The sequence below is a fragment of the Anolis carolinensis genome, unplaced genomic scaffold, assembly GCF_035594765.1.
Source record: "Anolis carolinensis isolate JA03-04 unplaced genomic scaffold, rAnoCar3.1.pri scaffold_9, whole genome shotgun sequence".
NCBI lineage: Eukaryota > Metazoa > Chordata > Lepidosauria > Squamata > Dactyloidae > Anolis > Anolis carolinensis.
In genome coordinates, this window is record NW_026943820.1 from 18,929,299 (window position 1) to 18,947,283 (window position 17,985).

The following is a 17,985-nucleotide window of genomic DNA, read 5'->3' on the forward strand; positions in this document are numbered from 1 at the left end:
TCAAAATAGGTTATGAATTTAGAAATTAAGCACCAAAACATCATGTTATACAACAAATTTGACCCAAAAAAGTAGTTCATTACACATTAATGCTATGTAGTAATTACTGTATTTACGAATTTAGCACCAAAATATCACAATGCATTGAAAACATTGACTACAAAAATGTGTTGGATAATCCAGAATGTTGGATAAGTGAGACTCTACTGTATTTAATTTTGTTGTGCAATAGCACAATGACAAATAAAACTAATCTAGTCTGCTCTGGGTTGCTGTGAGTTTTACAGGCTGTATGGCCATGTTGCAGAAGCATTCTCTCCTGACATTTCTCCCACATCTATGGCAGGCATCCTCAGGGGTTGTGAGGTCTGTTGGAAACTAGGCAAGTGGGGTTTATATATCTGTGGAAGGTCCAGGTTCGGAGAAAGAACTCTTGTCTGTTTGAGGCAAGTGTGAATGTAGCAATTGATCATCTTGATTAGTATTTAATGGCTTTGCAGATTCAAAACTACAGTAGAGTCTCACTTATCCAACACTCGCTTATCCAACGTTCTGGATTATCCAACACATTTTTGTAGTCAATGTTTTCAACACATCATGATATTTTGGTGCTAAATTCATAAATACAATAATTACTATGTAGCATTAATGTGTAATGAACTACTTTTTCTGTCAAATTTGTTGTATAATATGATGTTTGGGTGCTTAATTTGTAAAATCATAACCTAATTTGATGTTTAATAGGCTTCTCTTAATCTCTCCTTATTATCAAACATATTCGCTTATCCAACATTCTGCCGGCCCGTTTATGTTGGATAAGTGAGACTCTACTGTAGTTCAATACACAGTAATGTTATGTTGTAATTACTGTACTTACGAATTTAGCACTAAAATATCATGATATATTGAAAACATTGACTTCAAAAATGGCTTGGATAATCCAGAAGCTTGGATAAGTGGGACTATTCTGTCTTTGGAGGCCAGAAACGCCATGCCGCCCTTTTGCCAGCAGAGGGCAGCTGTCACTCTCCCGCTGAGCTCTTCGCTCTGGGCAGGAACGAGGCGGGTGAGGGGCGTGGCTTGGAGGGAGGAAGGGCGTGGCCTGACTTGGGGGAGGAGCCCAGCTGTGAACCCTCGCCGTCGCCATGGAGACGGGCCCGCGGCCTGACCCGCGCCCCGGAGCCTGCGCTCCGCTTGGGCCGCCGTGAAGAAGGGCAGCCGCCATCGCCCTCCCGCTCTCGGGCATGAGGCGGAACGTGGCCGCAGGGAGACACCGCAAGCTGTGGGAAGGTGAGGCGGGGTGGGGACCCACCAAGTGGACGAGGGAGGGGGGCTTCCAGGAAGTGGGCCTTGGCCTCAAAGCTAGGCCCTCTCTTGAGTTAAGAGCGGGGTGGGACAACAGGAAGTGAGAGGAATCTTCCCCCGGGAAGGAAGGGAAGGCAACTCCTGAAAGAATTACTATCGGGGAGAAAGAAGATTTCACTGAAGCATTCTTCCCAATCTTTGTTTCCACCACAATCCACATTTCTCAAAATCCCATTCTCACAGGACAGAAAGGGAGGGGAAATCTCTTGAATAAGGACACAGACAGTAAAACAAACACCACAAGGGTGTTCACTCTTCCTTATGCGATCCAAAGCTGATATACACACATACTGTATATACCGTTTCCCCAAAAATAAGACATCCCCAAAAAATAAGACCTAGTAGAGGTTTTGCTGAATTGCTAAATATAAGGCCTCCCCTGAAAGTAAGACCTAGCCCTGTTTGGGTTTGGAAGCATGCCTGTCGAACAGAACACCAGAGCATGCAGATTTGGTAAATGTATGTACTATAGATTGTTGTACATGGAAATAATGGTAGTAACAAGAAATTCTTGATAGGATTCACAGTTTGTCTGGTTATGCTGGTTTGTGATGACAATTACTGTACAGGATATAATAAATGTTCATTTTTTTGTTCATCAATAAATGTGAATTCTTCTTCATAGAAAAGTAAGACATCCCCTGAAAATAAGACCCAGAGCATCTTTGGGAGCAAAAATTAATATAAGACACTGTCTTATTTTCGGGGAAACACGGTATATATATGGCAGGAATTACACTTTAAAATGTACCTGTTTACAAACTACCCTAGTGGGCCCTTCCACACAGCTATATAACCCAGAATATCAAGGCAGAAAATCTCACATCATCTACTTTGAACTGGAATATATGGCAGTGTGGACTCAGATAACACAAAAAGACCTCTATTGTGTACAGAAGACTATGGCCCTTTTATACTCCTATATTATCCCATATTGTACACTGCTATATTATCCAGATTATCAAAGCAGATAATCCACATTATTTGAGTTGAACTGGATTATATGAGTTTATACTGTCATTTAATCCAGTTCAAAACAGATAATTTGGATTTAATGTGGCAGTGTAGAAGGGGCCTATATTGCTTACAGTGTTTCTGTGGCAGCTCCATCCTTATCAGCTTGCATTAGCACATATCTGTTTCCATTTGAATTAATTGCGTTTTGAGGGAAAGTCTTAAAGTTTACTTGACCTTCATAGGTAGGGCAGGACTGTATAGCGGTCTAAGAACAGGAAATATAACATTTCCAATACTCATGCTTTTTTTCCACTGATGGCCTTTATTGAAAGCATTCCAATGTTTATTTGTTGTTTTTTAAAACCCCAAACTCTTAATGTTATTTTTAATATGTTTTAATTATTTTAATAGTTGTTGAATCCATTTATGGACAGAAGAGAAAACTGTTGGACTTATGAAAACACTTTAAGAGCTACATGATTGGATTAAAAGACGCCTGAGCTGTGAAACTGAGGCTATCGTCTTGAGGTTGGGGTAAGGGAAACTTCTTTGATTTCCAGAACTTTTCTTGTCTTCCAGCTGACTTGAAGTCATTTATATCTAAATTCATATCATGTTTTAAAATGTTCTTGTGAGATTTTTGTTGATTTGCCATGTGCATTCGTCCATGTGTTGCGTCTTCCATAGTTTATTTCAGGAATTCTTTGATGTTTCATGTGGCATAATAATGCATTATAAGTGGAATATTTACATTATGTTTTCATTGCAGGTATTTATCTGCTTAAACTGCTTGTATTGATATCTATGGGCAGGTGGAATATTTAAAATGATACTGTATTAAAAAGTTGGAGTACAACAAGATTTAGTTAAATTCATAGGGGGAATATTTAAACTGGGTTGTTGTGATTTTTGCGGGCTGTTTGGCCATATTCCAGAAGCATTCTCTCCTGATGTTTCAACCACTGGCAGGCATCCTCAGAAGTAGTGAGGTCTGTTTGAAACTAGGCAAGGGGGGTTTATATATCTGTAGAATGTCCAGGGTGGGAGAAAGAACTCTTGTCTATTTGAGGTGAGTGTGAATGTTGCAATTGGCCGTCTTGATTAGCATTCAGTGATCTTTGAGCTTCAAAGCCTGGCTGCTTCCTGCCTAGTAAATCCTTTGTTGGGTGGTGTTAATTGGCCCTGATTGTTTCGTGCCTGGAATTCCCCTGTCTTTTGAGTGTTGTTCTTTATTTACTGTCCTTATTTTAGAGTTTTTATAATACTGGTAGCCAGATTTTGTTCATTTTCATTGTTTCCTCTTTTCTGTTGAAATTGTCCACAGGCTTGTGGATTTCAATGGCTTCTCTGTGTAGTCTGACATAGTGGTTGTCAGAGTGGTCCAGCATTTCTGTGTTCTCAAATAATATGCTGCGTCCAGGTTGGTTCATCAAGTGCTCTGCCAATCAAGGTGGCCAGTTGCAACATTAACACTTGCCTCCAACAGACAAGAGTTCTTCCTCCCACCCTGGACATTCCACAGATATATAAACCCCACTTGCCTAGTTTCCAACAGATCTCACAATCTCTAAGGATGCCTGCCATAGATGTGGGCGAAACGTCAGGAGATAATGTTTCTGTAGCATGGCCATACAGCCTGGAAAACTCACAGTCACCCAGCAATTCTGGCCATAAAGCCTTCGACAACACAATATGGAATCCAATATTTGAACTCTTTGTTCCACTTGTGGGCAGGTGGAATAATAAAATGGGAAATAAAACAATATAATAAGAAATTATATTTAAAAGTGTTAGAAAACAGTAAGATCATGTTTAATCAAAAAGTTAGATCTGGGGAATAAGATAAGGTATCCTTTCATTTGAATGGAGATAAAATGGGAGGCATTTAAAATAATCTAAACACAAATTTATTAAAATTTAGATTTGAATATTTAGTTAAAATGGATAAATTGTTAATGTGAATATTACTCATGGTTGTATATTAATGTTAAATATGTTTTATGTTTAGCTAAAGTTAAAAGTAATCAAACAGAACAAAAAGTATGTGCACAGTAGTTTGATAGTTGCCTGTGTTTAATAAGAACATTCATTGTGTTTTTAATGTTATTTGTTTTGTTTTGTTTTTTAATTTTTGTTCCGTGCATGTAGGGATGAGGCAGTGGGATGGGACATTTTGATTTGTTGTTATTATGATTATGTAGTTTTTGTTGTTGTCTTTTTAGCACATAGTAAAATGAAATAAAAAATACAGTAGAGTCTCACTTATCCACCATAAATGGGCCGGCAGAATGTTGGATAAGTGAAAATGTTGGATAATAAGGAGGGATTAAGGAAAATCTTATTAAACGTCAAATTACATTATGATTTTACAAATTAAGCACTAAAACATCATGTTTTATAACAAGTCTGCTGCTTATTTGGCAGCGTGGCTGCACTTGTGTTGTTGTTGGGTGTGTTGGCCCGCTGTGCGTTGCTGCCTAGAGAAACAGCTGTGGATCTGGGCAGGAGACAGATTGCGTTGGATAATACAAACTGGATAAGTGATACTCTACTGTATAAAGAAAAATAAGCAGTTTGAATATGTAACATTACCACTTGTGTGATCCTTACATATTTTTCTTTGATTGTAAAAGATTTGCCAGTGTAACTTTGCCTTCTGGAATTCTTTGAAATCAGCATTTTCAGCCACTCGTTTTAATTGAGGCCTCTTTTTCTTTTCTGCTTATGGCAGATGAACATCTGCAGGAAACCACCCAACAAGACAGCCCCAGAGAAGAGTGACGAAGCGGTTCTTGAGGTCTATCCGCAGCAAGCCCGGAGAAATGGCTGGAGCTGGCCTCCACATCCCTTCCAGTTCCTTGCCTGGCTGCTGTACTTCTTCTTTGCCCTCGTGGGCTTTGGCATCCTTGTGCCACTCCTACCTGTTCACTGGGTGCCTGCTGGATATATTGTATCCTCCCAAATTGTCGGTGATGAGATTATCACATTATTATTATTATTATGTTTATTTATATCCAGCTTTCTCTCTCCTTATGCAAACGATGGAGAATATCTGTTTTGCAGACTGCTTTCCCTGATTGTAGGATTATTAACAATTAAGCATTATTTTGTGCTTCTATAAAGAATATATTTATGCTTAGAATCATAGAATTGGAACAGACCACATGGGTGATCTAGTCCAACCCTCTGCCATGCAGGAAAAACACAATCAAAGCATTCCCGACAGACGTCCATCCAGATTTTGTTTGAAAGCCTCCAAGGAAGGAGTTTCCACCTATCTGAGGCAGATAGTTTTACTGTTGACCAGCTCTTATGGCCCCAGACATTCTTCCTAATGTTCAGAGGGAATCTCATTTCTTGTAATTTGAATCCATTGTTTCATATTCTAGTCTGCAGGGCAGTAGAAACAAGCCTGCTCCCTCTTCCTTATGACATCCTTTCAGATATTGATACATGGCTCTCATGTCTCCTCTTACTCTTGCTTTCTGATACTAAACATTCTAAGCTCTTTAAACCGCTCCTCAGAGGGATTCATGGTCTCCAGACTTTTGATCATTTTAATCAACCACCACTGGACACCTTCCATCTTGTCAATATTCCTCTTGAATCACAGTTTTCCAAATGTAGTCGGACTAAAGCAGACACTATGACTTCCCTTAATCTAGACATTTTACTCCTTTTCATGCAGCTCAAAATCCCATGGGTTTTTTTTAGCTGCTGCATCACATTCTTGGCTCATATTCAACTTATTGTCCATTAAGATATGATGCTCATGCCATATTGATGTCTGTTTTACTTTTTTAAACTAATTATTTTTACCTGTAGATCTAATTGGTGATAAAGCTGTTGGAGCTTTTTTGAAGCTGGAAACGTTTAAATTTGATGTTATGTTCTTGTAAAGAGGAGCCTGAAAGGGTAGCAATCAGTGAATTCACAGAGAGAGTCCTTAACTGTGTGTGTATCAGTGTCCTGGGATATTTTTTCTCTGCCATCTAATTGTTCATCTTACGGCCGTTTCTGTTGACCCAGCCGATGACAGCGTGCGACAGAAGAATTACAAGGGGCCACTGGCTGCATTCAGTCGGAGCCAGCATTCTCATGTCATTGAAAACCGCCACTGTCACATCTGTGATGTTGATGTGCAAGTATTTTTTTAGTCATACCCCTCCTTGTTTGTCTTATGAGCTTAAATGACAGTCAATATTGAAAATATCAGGTGAAGCATGCAAAAGCCATATAGTTGTGCAATAAGATTTTATCATCGTTTACTTGCACCTTAAGCAGTTAGGGAACTAGGAATTTCCTGAGCTTATGCTATAAACGTGTTGACTAAATATCTCATAAAGAAATCCAGTTTCTTTTTAACCTCTCCAGTTATAGTTATGCAAAGAATGTCACTAGTGATTATTTTCATGTCAGAATAGTTCTGTGTTGCTTCTTTTCTTCAACACAGAACTTGGAAAAATTACTTGTTTGTGTGCATTGAGGAAATAAGCTTTTCCCAAATTCTATGCCAGCAGCACCACTCTCTTGTACTGGTGGCATCTATAATACTGAGAAGGGACGCTTCAGAACTTTTTGTTTACCCAGCAGACTGCTCTGTGCTAATGTTTCTTTTATTGCCTAGAATGAAGTTTTGCAAATGTGCTGGCCTCAACTAAAGAAGGCAACATTAGCTAAGAGCATAACTATAGTGTAATCCTCTGCATTTTGTTGGGATGTGGATTATACTAAATACTGTATATAAATCGGCTTAATTTTTTGGGTTGCAGCTTTCAGAATCCCCAGCCAAAATGACTTATGGGAGTTAGAGCCCCTAATATAAATGTTTCTAAACTGAGAGTTTCAGCCTGGGGTTAGGACAATTGTTGACTGTAATTTACTCTGCTCTGTTATTTTTCTTAAAGTCTGCATTAACATGAACCTTCCATTCTTACTGCTAGGAGCTCTAGATCAAAGCACTGTGGGACCTGCAACAAATGTGTGTGTGGATTTGACCATCACTGCATGTGGCTCAACAATTGTGTGGGACAGAGGAACTATTGGTATGGACTATTGGCATCTCCTTATTGACTCACACAGGCAAAGCTACTGTGGAATAGAACCATCTATGTGTCTTGTTTTACAGTGTACTGAAGCTACTTCAAGACTTATTACTGTTTTCTGCCTTTATAAGCTACAGATTACTACATCACTCTGGAAATACATTTAAAATAAAATCTGTATTTGCAATGAAGAGGATCACAGATTAGAATTTTAAGAGCCAAACAATTTGGAGCCTTGACTCTGGCTAGGACAAATGGACATTCAGTTTCTTGATCTGTTATATTTGACCTTTGAAAACTAGTTTTGTGTTTATTTAATAACCCTGGAATATATTGTGTCTGTTGTGATTCCTCTTGACTTCAGTGTCCCAAGTAAAATATAAGATTTGAGAAAGTGTTACTGCAGTGTTATGGCATACACTGTGTTTCCCTGAAAATAAAACAGAGTCTTATATTAATTTTTGTTCCAGAAGACGCATTAGGGCTTATTTTCAGGGGATGTATTATATTTTAATGTACAACAATCAACGTTCATTTATTCATGTGCAAAAATCTACATTTATTCAACTAGAGTCATGTCTTCTGGAACATCGTTGTAGTATTATATCAATAATATTATTGATTTATATTTAATTATATATTAATATTATTATTTTATAATTCAATACATCTGTCATGTCTTACAACAGATGTACTGGTAAATACGTCCGTCTGGCTGACAATCTTTGCTGGGGCTTGTTCTGGGGGTAGGGCTTATTTTGCGAGCATCCTGAAAAATCATGCTAGGGCTTACTTTTTGGTTAGATCTTGTTTCTGGGGAAACAGGAGTATGTGTTCTTCTGGACTTTGTGCTAGTTCTTTTTACTCCCAAGCCTAACTAGAAATGTAGTATTCAAATCAGGCAGGAGCATAGCCATGATAGCATACTTTAAGCCAGGCATGAGCAGTCTTTGGCCCTCTAGGAACTTCAACTCCCACAATTCCTAACAGCTGGTAAGGTGGCTGGAATTTCTGGGAGTTGAAGACCAAAACAGAGGACTGAAGTTTGACCATGCATGCTTTAGGCAGTCATATGGACCTTAGATCATTATGCTATATCAGTGTCCCTAACATCCAAGCTTTTTTCCATTGAGCATTTTACTAAAATGGGATTAAGGGTTCTTTTGCTTTTTTGACAGGCTCTTTCTGAACAGTGTGATATCTGCCATCCTTGGCCTTCTCCTAATCTTGCTTGTCGCTTTCTACGTCTTTGTGGAGTTTTTCCTTAACCCTATGAGGTTGCGCACTGACCAGCACTTTGAAGGTATCAGACTGCAATCTCTCAGGGGATATATGTATTTGTGGCAGAGTTTCCCCTTGGTTTTCTTGGGTTCTTGGAGGCAAGGGGACACCTCTACTAACAAGTGTTCTAATAATCATGTACTGTTATGGTGCTCTCTAGAACTAAGAGACCACTGTGTTGTGGTGTACATCTTCATCTATGCTCAAAAAATCTTGGATGTTACACCCTATGACCTGTAAACCTGCTTATGTTTATTTTTTAGAGAAAGCATTTTCCACATTCTCTTTACCATTGCCTTACTTCAGATGTTCCACTGGAGAGACGTGACTTACATTACTGTTGTTTTGATCTTTCTGTTTTCTAGACTTGAAGAACCAAACAGATGTATGGTTTGTGTTCCTCCCTGCTGCCCCCATTGAGACCCAGGGACCAGCCATTATTGCTTTGGCCGGAGTGCTGATTGTCCTGGGGTTGCTGACTCTGTTTTTATTGGGCCACTTGCTGATCTTCCACATTTATCTCAGTAAGTATCACATTATTGCTTATTAATTGGACTCCTGACCCATCGCACACGCTATATAGGAGCAACTGGAAATATTATCGCTCATTTCAAATTCCTTGTTTTGTCTATTATTTGGATCTGGCTAATAATAAATCAATTCAAGCCTCTGGGGCCAGGTGAATTACATCCAAGGATATTAAAAGAACTGGCAGAAGTAATTTCAGAAATAATAGCAACTATCTTTGAGAATTGCAAACTGGAAAAAGGCAGATGCCTGTATCTTCAAAAAAAAAAGTTGGGTGCGGGGAGAGGACCCCAGTCAGCCTGACATCAGTAACAGGAAAGATTCTAGAGCAGATCATTAAACATGATAGAAAGGAATGCCATACTTTCAAAAACAAGTCATGCCAGATGAATCTTATTTCTTTTTTGGTCAGAGATTCAAGCTTGGTAGACTAAGGGAATGCTGTGGGTATAGCATATCATGATTTCAGGAAGGTCTTTGACAAGTATGACATTCTAACATAGAAACCTGTAAAATGTGGGCTAGGTAATGCTACTGTTAGGTGGATTGGAAATTGGTTAACTGGGCGAACACAAGGGATGCTCACCATTGGCTCCTCTTCATCCTGGAGAGAAGTGACTAGTGGGGTGCCATAAAGAGGGTTCTGTCCTGGGCCCAGTGCTAGTCAACATCTTTAACAATGACTTAGATGACAGAATAGAAGGCATGCTTCTCAAGTTTGCAGATGAAATCAAATTGGGAGGGAGAGCTAATACTCCAGAGGACAGGATCACAATCTAAAACGACCTCAATAGATTAGAGAGCTGGGCCAAAACTAACAAAAGGAATTCCAACAGGGAGAAATGTAGGATACTGCACTTTGGCAATAAAAATAAAATGTACAAGTGTAAGATGGATGACACTTGGCTTAAAAACAATCCATGTGAAAGGGATTTAGGAGTCTTAGTGGACCACAAGGGGGGTCAACAGTGTGATGTGGCACTAAAAAGAGCCAATACAATTCCAGACTGCATCAATAGGAGTATAGAGTCTCGATAGAAGGAAGTCATAGTCCCATTCTATTCTGTTTTGGGCAGACCTCACCTAGAATAACACTGTCCAGCCTGAGCAATGCAATTCAAGTGTGATATTGACAAGCTTGAATGTGTTCAGAGCAGCCAAAATTATCAAAGGCCCTATGCGGAGTCGCTTAACAAGCTGGATATGTTTAGTTTTTTAAAAAAGAAGGCCGAGAGGGGACATCTTTAAATATTTGAAAGGATGTCACATTGAGGAGTGAGCAAGCTTGTTTTTGCTGCTCTGGAGACAAGGGTCTCTTCCACACAGCTGTATAAAATCCACATTGAACTGGCAGTGTGGACTCAGATAGCCCAGTTCAAAGAAGATGTCGTGGATTATTTGCCTTTATATTCTGGGTTATATGGCTGTGTGGAAAGGCCCTAGGACAGAATGGAGCAATGGATTCAAATCGCAAAAAGAAAGATTCCACATAAGCAAATGCTGCTTACATAAAGATTGCTTTTATACCATGATAGGATGCAAATTTGTGCTGACTTTAAAACAATGAGATATTAGGAAATAGCATAGCATCTGCCCACTCATGTATTGTGCCTAGATTAAATATCATGTTATCTTGCCTTTGAATTGCACCTTATATATAACTATGAAGTGAAGTCTAAGATGTGACTGAGACAAGTGTTCAGTGATTGTCCTGATGAACTTGGATACGTAATGAAAACCGTAGTCAGAGTTCCCTTGTTACACACTTCTCCAAAGGCTAATGAAGATTCTTGTATGACCTGAAGGATTGTGTATGCATTTACCCAAGAATTTCAACTGTTTTATTTTACTGTGTAATTACAGTTTTGTTTTAGAACCAGTGGATTTTAATTTGTTTATTTTAAACTAGTTTTAGGCTGGAGCTAAAAAGGCTACAGAAACATCTTACAGATATTTCTGATTTTGAATTTATTCATCATAGCAGCTTTGTTTACCTGACAAATGAAGTGGTAGAATATCTGTCCTTTTGCCTTTCTCCCCTCCTTAGTGTGCCATCGAATAACCACCTATGAGTACATTGTGCAACAGCGTCCCTCACAGGAGATGAAAGATCCAGACAAGCAGCTAGAATCCTTTTCTCCCCAAGTGAAGCCCATTCAGGTAATGGCTTCTTTCAGAACTTATATGTGTTTGGTGCTTTGCCATTGCTTTGGTCTGCGCATAACTAACAAGCATTAGCCATGGTGCCATTGCTGTTGTCTGATAGATAGGTCCTCTGCCAGTGTCACATCCCACTGCTGATGCTGCCCAAATGGTGGAAAATAGGGTGATGGTTATTTATTAATTGAAGGAGTTCTAGCAATTGACTTTTTGAAATTCTAAACATACTCAAGCATTTCCTAATCTTAAACTGTTACCAACCAACTTTTTCACTTTTATAACTCAAAATTGCAATCTGGTTTATGGGTCAAGGTTTTCAATTGTCATTGAAATGAGTTATGCTAATATCATTAAGTATCTGTGCTAAACAATTCAACATTTCTTCATTGTCCTGAGTTGTGAAGGTAGTTTGCAGAAGCAGGTTTTGCAATAATTCTGAGTTGTGAAAACTCAGGATGATATCATATCTGTTTACTTAAAATTCCCCTTCTTTGTTTCAGGAAATAGAGTTTTATACAAGAAACTTTGGCTATACCAATCCTGAGATTCAGCTAGAAGACTCTTCTGGATTGGCATCTGGAAAAGAGTGGGTAGGCCCAATACTAAACTGAGGTTACCTGTAATTTAGCTTAATCCAGAAGTTATTTAACTGTGAAATAAATTTTCATTCGAACTGTCCCACTTGCATAATATTTCATTAGGTTTGGCTACTATGCACTTGTACAAAAGTAATGAACAAAGTTAGTGTTATATTGGATTTCTAATTGCAACATACATGTACTTGTTCTATATATTCAAATTTCGCGTTACATTACATGCTTGGTGATTTTAAAGAGGAAATGCTTCCCATCACCTGCAAGGTGATCCTTTAAACGAGAGATATCTGAAATGGTGCCCAAGTCCTTCCTCAAGCAAAGTCTATGCTCTACCACTGAACTTCAGTTCTGTTTATCTCGAGATGGAGAGCAAGGAACGATCTCCCATGAGAGACACTCCCACACAGTCTTTGTCTCTTTAAAAGTATACCATTGCTCAGTTGCAGAGGGTGAACCACGGTATTGTTTTGAAATAATAAATATGGGAAGGTGTCAGAAAACAAATTTTTTGACTGTATTAATTTTTGTTATTTTGTTATAGCTTTTGTTACAACTTATGGGCAAACACAAACATGTTGCTGAAGTTTAAAGAAATCTCAGCTAAGGCACATCATGTTTCCTCTACTCCAAAAGAGCCTCCTTTTTATCAGCTGACAAGTAAAAGCTTGACATGTTATCTGTTCTGAGGCTTTGTGTGTATATTAAAGGTGGAGAGTTAGTGCTTCATCCAGATATGGAGGTTATCCGCCCATCTTTAGCATTTTCTGTTCTACAAGTGAATGGTGTGATGGTTGGCCCTTCCATCCTTTCTTCCCTGCAATCTGTTAGTATTTTTCAAACCCCATGCCTCACTTTTGTAAAGCATTGTGTTTACCCTCTTATTGCTGTTTTCCGCAGAAAATGCCCTGCCAATAACTTGACATTGATTGGCTCTGGTATGCCTGCATTCTATTAATGGTTCAGCTAACTTTTAAAAGAGATAATAATAATAATAATAATAATAATAATAATAATAATAATAATAACAACAACAACAACAACAACAACAACAACATACTTTATTCTTATACCCCGCCCCATCTCCCCGAAGGAACTCGGGGCGGCTTACATGGGGCCTTGCCCAACACAACAATGTAACAACAACAACAAGACAAAAAAACAAATATCCCAACAATAACACATCAGCATCGATAAAACAATCATAAAAATCAACATACAGAATAAAATGTTAAAAACAGGAGACTAATATTAAGATCTGTATTAATGTAACTGGCATCCACTGACGTCTTCATTGTTTATACAATCTCAGCTTAAAAAAACTCAAGAGTCACAATCAAAAAGGCCTCAGTCCCACACCAATAATTACAGTGTAACACAGTAATGTCACACCCTGCAAGGCCAACTTGCTCAGCTTAAGATGTGGACTGCTTTAAGCACTCTGAAAAAGTTATATAAATACAATGGCATGTTTACTGATGAAAGTATTTTTCTAACAACCCCCTATTCCATCAGTTCTAGTTTGACTATAATATCAGACTGTCATTCAAAATACTTTTATTGACACTGTTATTGAACAGAACACATAGAACCTATCATCTAAAAATTAAATTCTAATGATAAATGAATAAAAGGCAGAACAAATCACAAGGGGCATCCAGGTAATATCATCATTCCTGATGTTATCTTCTTTAGATGCAAATGTTTAGTCTTTAAAACATAGTCCTCCTGGCTTCTGGCTAAATAGATTCATCCAGTTTTGTACGTCCATTGAGTGGCTCTCGGGTCCTCACAGAAAAGGCTCAGATATCCACTCCCTTGCTTTGAAGGTGAGACCCCGTCAGTCAAAACTGATACCGATAGTACTTGAACATGTAATTAGACTTGGTATAATAAGGTGTCTTCTTATGGTGGTATGTATAAGTCCATGGTTGATTGGCATGTGAGCCACTGACATCCTATTTTCTGTTTTTAGCTTATCCACATTCTGCATCCACAGTGATGGAACAGAGTCCAAAACCGTCCTATTCCCTGAACAGTTCGAAGCACAGACCAGAGACCAGCCAAAGGTGGGTGGAAGTAGCACTTTACTATACTTACTGTGCTGCTATGTCTCCTGCCCTTGCATTGTTAAACTTTTCACATTCTGAATTCATAATCATCAGAGGTTTGGATTTTGCTCTTCATCTCTTCTCTATTTTAGTAGGTAATCATGCCTATTCTGTCTCAGTTAGAGGGCATTTTAAATAGTTCATTATGGTTAACATTTCAGCTCATTGCTAATAGCATGGCATCTACTTGATTTCATATGGCTCTAGTTGTATTTTTATGCATTTATGTTTTACCTTTCCTCCATGAAGTCCAAGGTGAAGTACATAGCCATATTGGCACTGCCTCTAAATTGAAACTACTTTGTTTTGATGTGTAGTTGCAAAAAAAGAAGAAAAGAAAAAAGAGAAAAAAGTTGCATAAGACACCTTCTTCATTGCAGAAAGACAGATTGAAGATGAGCACAGTTCCATGGTCTGCGCCTCTTCCAGATTTACAGCCAGGTAAGATGAGAAGGAGAAATGTCTTCTGTGGAGTGTCTTTCTTTATCTTCTTCAAGCGTTTCCTTTTAGGAGAGCAAAATCCCTCCTCAGCAGGACAAAGGATAAAAATCATATAATCACATTTGATCACCAGGTGTCTATCGAACAGCATCCAGTTTAATAGAAGAGTTCTCAAACATCCTAAGTATAGTGTGTTTCATCCAATAAACGATTTTTTAGTAATTTCATATTCCTGAAACTGGGAAGTGGAAGACTGTTAGTCTTCTCATGGCCTCTTTCAAGGGGGGAACACATTTCCAGACTGTCTGAATGACCACTTCTGATACAAATCTTCCAGAGTTCTAAGATCTAAAGGTAATCCTTCCACCATCACAGCCTCATTTGGTGAGGATTCAAGAGAGCATCTTCTTTGTGGCTGCTCCCACCCTCTGGAACTAATTTCTGTGAGGGGCTACCTGCTTCAGTCCCTAGAATCATAGAGTTCTGTCATGCAGGAAAAGCACAACCAAAGCACCCGACAGATGGCCATCTAGCCTCTGTTTAAAAGCCTCCAGAGAAGGAGCCTCCACCACACTCAGAGGCAGTGAATTCCACCATTAAACACCTGTTACAGTTAGTGTTGGAGATAACAACCTTCTCAAGCCTCCTCAATTTGATGTTTGTCTGTTTTGTATTATGTCGTTTTGTATCTGGAAGTATTTGTCTTATTTGGTTTTGCAGCTTCCTTATCTCTTTGTAGTAAAGCAGTGAGAGGGGCTGTGAACCATGTGACTGACTCAGTGAGTTTAGAATGTTTAGTTTTAAAAGAATGATGGGTAGAAGCCAGTTGAGCCTTAAGTCAGCTTGAGTGTAGAAGTCTGCTAGAGTGTTGAAGCTAGGAACTGTTGAGGCTTGTGTTTTCTTTTAATGTAGACTCATATAAAATATAGCTGCATAAAGCAATATAGTTTATGAAAATACTCTTAGGAATATAAGTTTAATATACAAACACTCTAAACATTTTGAAGCTTATCGTGCCAAAAAGAAATGTGCATGTATCATTAAATACATGAAGTTATAAGTAAACAAACATTGTTACTTTAAAAGAAATCTGCTTGTATCTTTGCCTGCCTAAAGCATCAAATAAACTCAAGGAACCCTCCTCTCAAACTCTGCTACCCCACTGGATTTGCAATCCTAACAGGTCATTATCCATTCCACCCCAACAGTTAGAAACTCCTTTCCTGTAATTTGAACCCATTGCTCCTAGTCCTAGTTTCAAGGCCAGCAGAAAACAAGCCTTCTCACTCTTCCTGGTGACATCCTCTCAAATATTGAAACATGGCTCTCATGTCTCCTCTCACTCTTCTCTTCTGCAGACTAAACAGAACTTCTTTTTGCTGGCGGGCAAAAACCTATTTGTTTAATTAGGCTTTTACTATATAAACAGGAAAAATTTTCACTGGGATGTTGTATTCATCTTTTAAAAGTTTGTGTGTGTGTTTTTAAAATGATTTTATAATTTTAAATCAGTTTTTGGTGATTTTAATTTGTTTTAAATTTTATTGTTCAGGGTTTTTATAACAGACACTTTCTGGAAGCCACTTTCAGGGCCCACACTGGGAGAAGGGCAGCATACAAATGAAATAAATAACATACTTTTCCTGCTTTTTAAAATGCATTTACAGAATCGTCCCTCTCTGCTGCCACCTCTTCAGCCTCCTCCTCCCCCAGCCTCTGCCTCTCGGTGCCGCCCGTCCTTCCTAAAGCCGCCACGCCCCCAGGCAGCAACGGTCCTGTCCAGGCCGCGGGCCCACCGGCTGATTACCATTCGGAGTCAGCAGAGTCCATGGAAGAAATCCCTGTGGCTCAGACACGTCTGGGGAGCAGTGCCCCCAATGCAGCTCCCAAGGGAAGTTCTCGGCATCTCCCTTTGCCCGCAGCCCACTTCCGAGGGGAAGGGCAGATGCACCCGAATGCTGGGCCCAGCACAGAAAGCAAGAACTGCCAGGTGCCTCCAGGGAAGCAGATGGAGGAGCTACAACTCTCTCCTCAGATCCCAGCTGTGTTTGTGAGCAGAAGCAGCGGGGAGCCACCTGTCCTCAGCCCCTTGTCTGAAGACATGTCGTCTGAACTTTCTCACAGAAAACACTCCAGCAAACGGCACAAAGCAGGCCACAAGGACAGTCACATGTGGGAGTCAAGTGCCAGTTCAACAGCAGCTTAAAGACTTGGTGTCCTAGAAGCCATAACATCCAAGGCGAAACGGGGGCATGGGGATTGCTCGTTTTCCAAATATATTTCTGTTCAAGGAATTAATCTTGAGTGATCTGTCTTGCTCTCTGGAGCTGACTGGTCTTGGCTCCTGGGTCCTTGCCTTTTTTGTGTGACGGGGAATAGGTTTATTCCATAACTTAGAAAACTCCTGCAACCAGACAGAACAAAGCCTGAATGTCCATAGTCTTCCTTCAAAGTTTGATCAGAAGTCTGAACATTTCCCAGCTGACAAGGAGATGCTTGTTTTTTTTATCCCAAGCGGTCTTGTTTACCTTCTCTTGCCTTTTGCTTAGTACAGCGTGTCTCCATGGGATGGGGTAAGGTGTTAAAAACAGCTGCATTGTAATACTTGTCCTCAACTGGCATTCATTGACATCTTTTTTTCAGAGAAAGGGTTATTTTTCCCATCTCTGAATAGGAAGCTGCAAAGAGTATGACACCCCATACAGCAGGCCTGGGAATCATGCAACTCCGTTGGACTGCAACAACCAGCAGTCTTCACCCTGCCATACACGTCTTTGCTCTTCTGAAATGGTTTATTCATTTATTCTGTTGCAAACTTTATTTTAAAGTGTTGAGAGGGCAGAGTCCTTTTGTATCAGTTCTCACCACTGTGCTTGAAATACCATCATTACTTTCTCAACAAAATCATGCTGCATTGGGGACAAAATCTACTTTTTTTCCAGCCTCTAGTTACTCCCTTCTCTTTTGGAGAACAACCACCTGGTGGCAGCTATAATTTACATCCAGAGGGTCCCATTCCTGACATTTTCATTAAAAAAGAATCTGGTTGCAGTGGACGGAGAAGACACTTGCCTGAGGCCCTAGAGAGCGACTGCTGGGCAAAACAGCCAGCATTGTCTGGTATTGTAAGGCAGCTTCTTACATTCATGCAGCAATATTCTAACACACCTTGAATAGCTCAGATAACAATAAAACATTTCTACAGTTTTAACAAGATACTGTTTTTCCTGTTTGGTGCCTACCCTCTGTTCAAGGCAATCAGCTTTGCCTCTTTCCATGCTAAACATCTTTCAGTGGAAAGCCTTAAGTACCATAGCCTTAAGGTGCTGACATGCTGTGTTCTGCAGGCTCAGACCAATACTGACACCTCATTCCAGATTCCTGAGCTTCTTAGCTCTTCAAAGATTGGTGTATATCACAATTTTGATGTGTTATCAGGACAGGTGAAATCAGATAGGCCTTTGAAAGAGTGGAGCCACAACTCAAATGTGTACATTTGGACTG

At 39.4% G+C, this 17,985-nt stretch overlaps 1 protein-coding gene across 2 annotated transcripts; it reads left to right on the forward strand.

The window, feature by feature from the left end:
* The first annotated feature begins 1,119 nt into the window (after positions 1-1,119).
* zdhhc1 (zinc finger DHHC-type containing 1) lies at positions 1,120-17,697 on the forward strand. 2 transcript variants are annotated; one of them, XM_008117657.3, is made up of 12 exons: positions 1,120-1,290; positions 2,734-2,856; positions 5,054-5,272; positions 6,288-6,463; positions 7,266-7,367; positions 8,546-8,670; positions 9,014-9,172; positions 11,224-11,336; positions 11,837-11,922; positions 13,905-13,998; positions 14,421-14,481; positions 16,149-17,697. In XM_008117657.3, exons 3-12 carry the CDS (start codon positions 5,054-5,056, stop codon positions 16,685-16,687), a joined length of 1,674 nt encoding a protein of 557 aa, XP_008115864.1. In that variant the 5' UTR covers positions 1,120-1,290; positions 2,734-2,856; the 3' UTR covers positions 16,688-17,697. The 2 variants fall into 2 exon arrangements, with proteins under 2 accessions (XP_008115864.1, XP_008115863.1); XM_008117656.3 differs by having other exon boundaries at positions 1,122-1,290; positions 14,358-14,481.
* Positions 17,698-17,985: the final 288 nt, after the last annotated feature.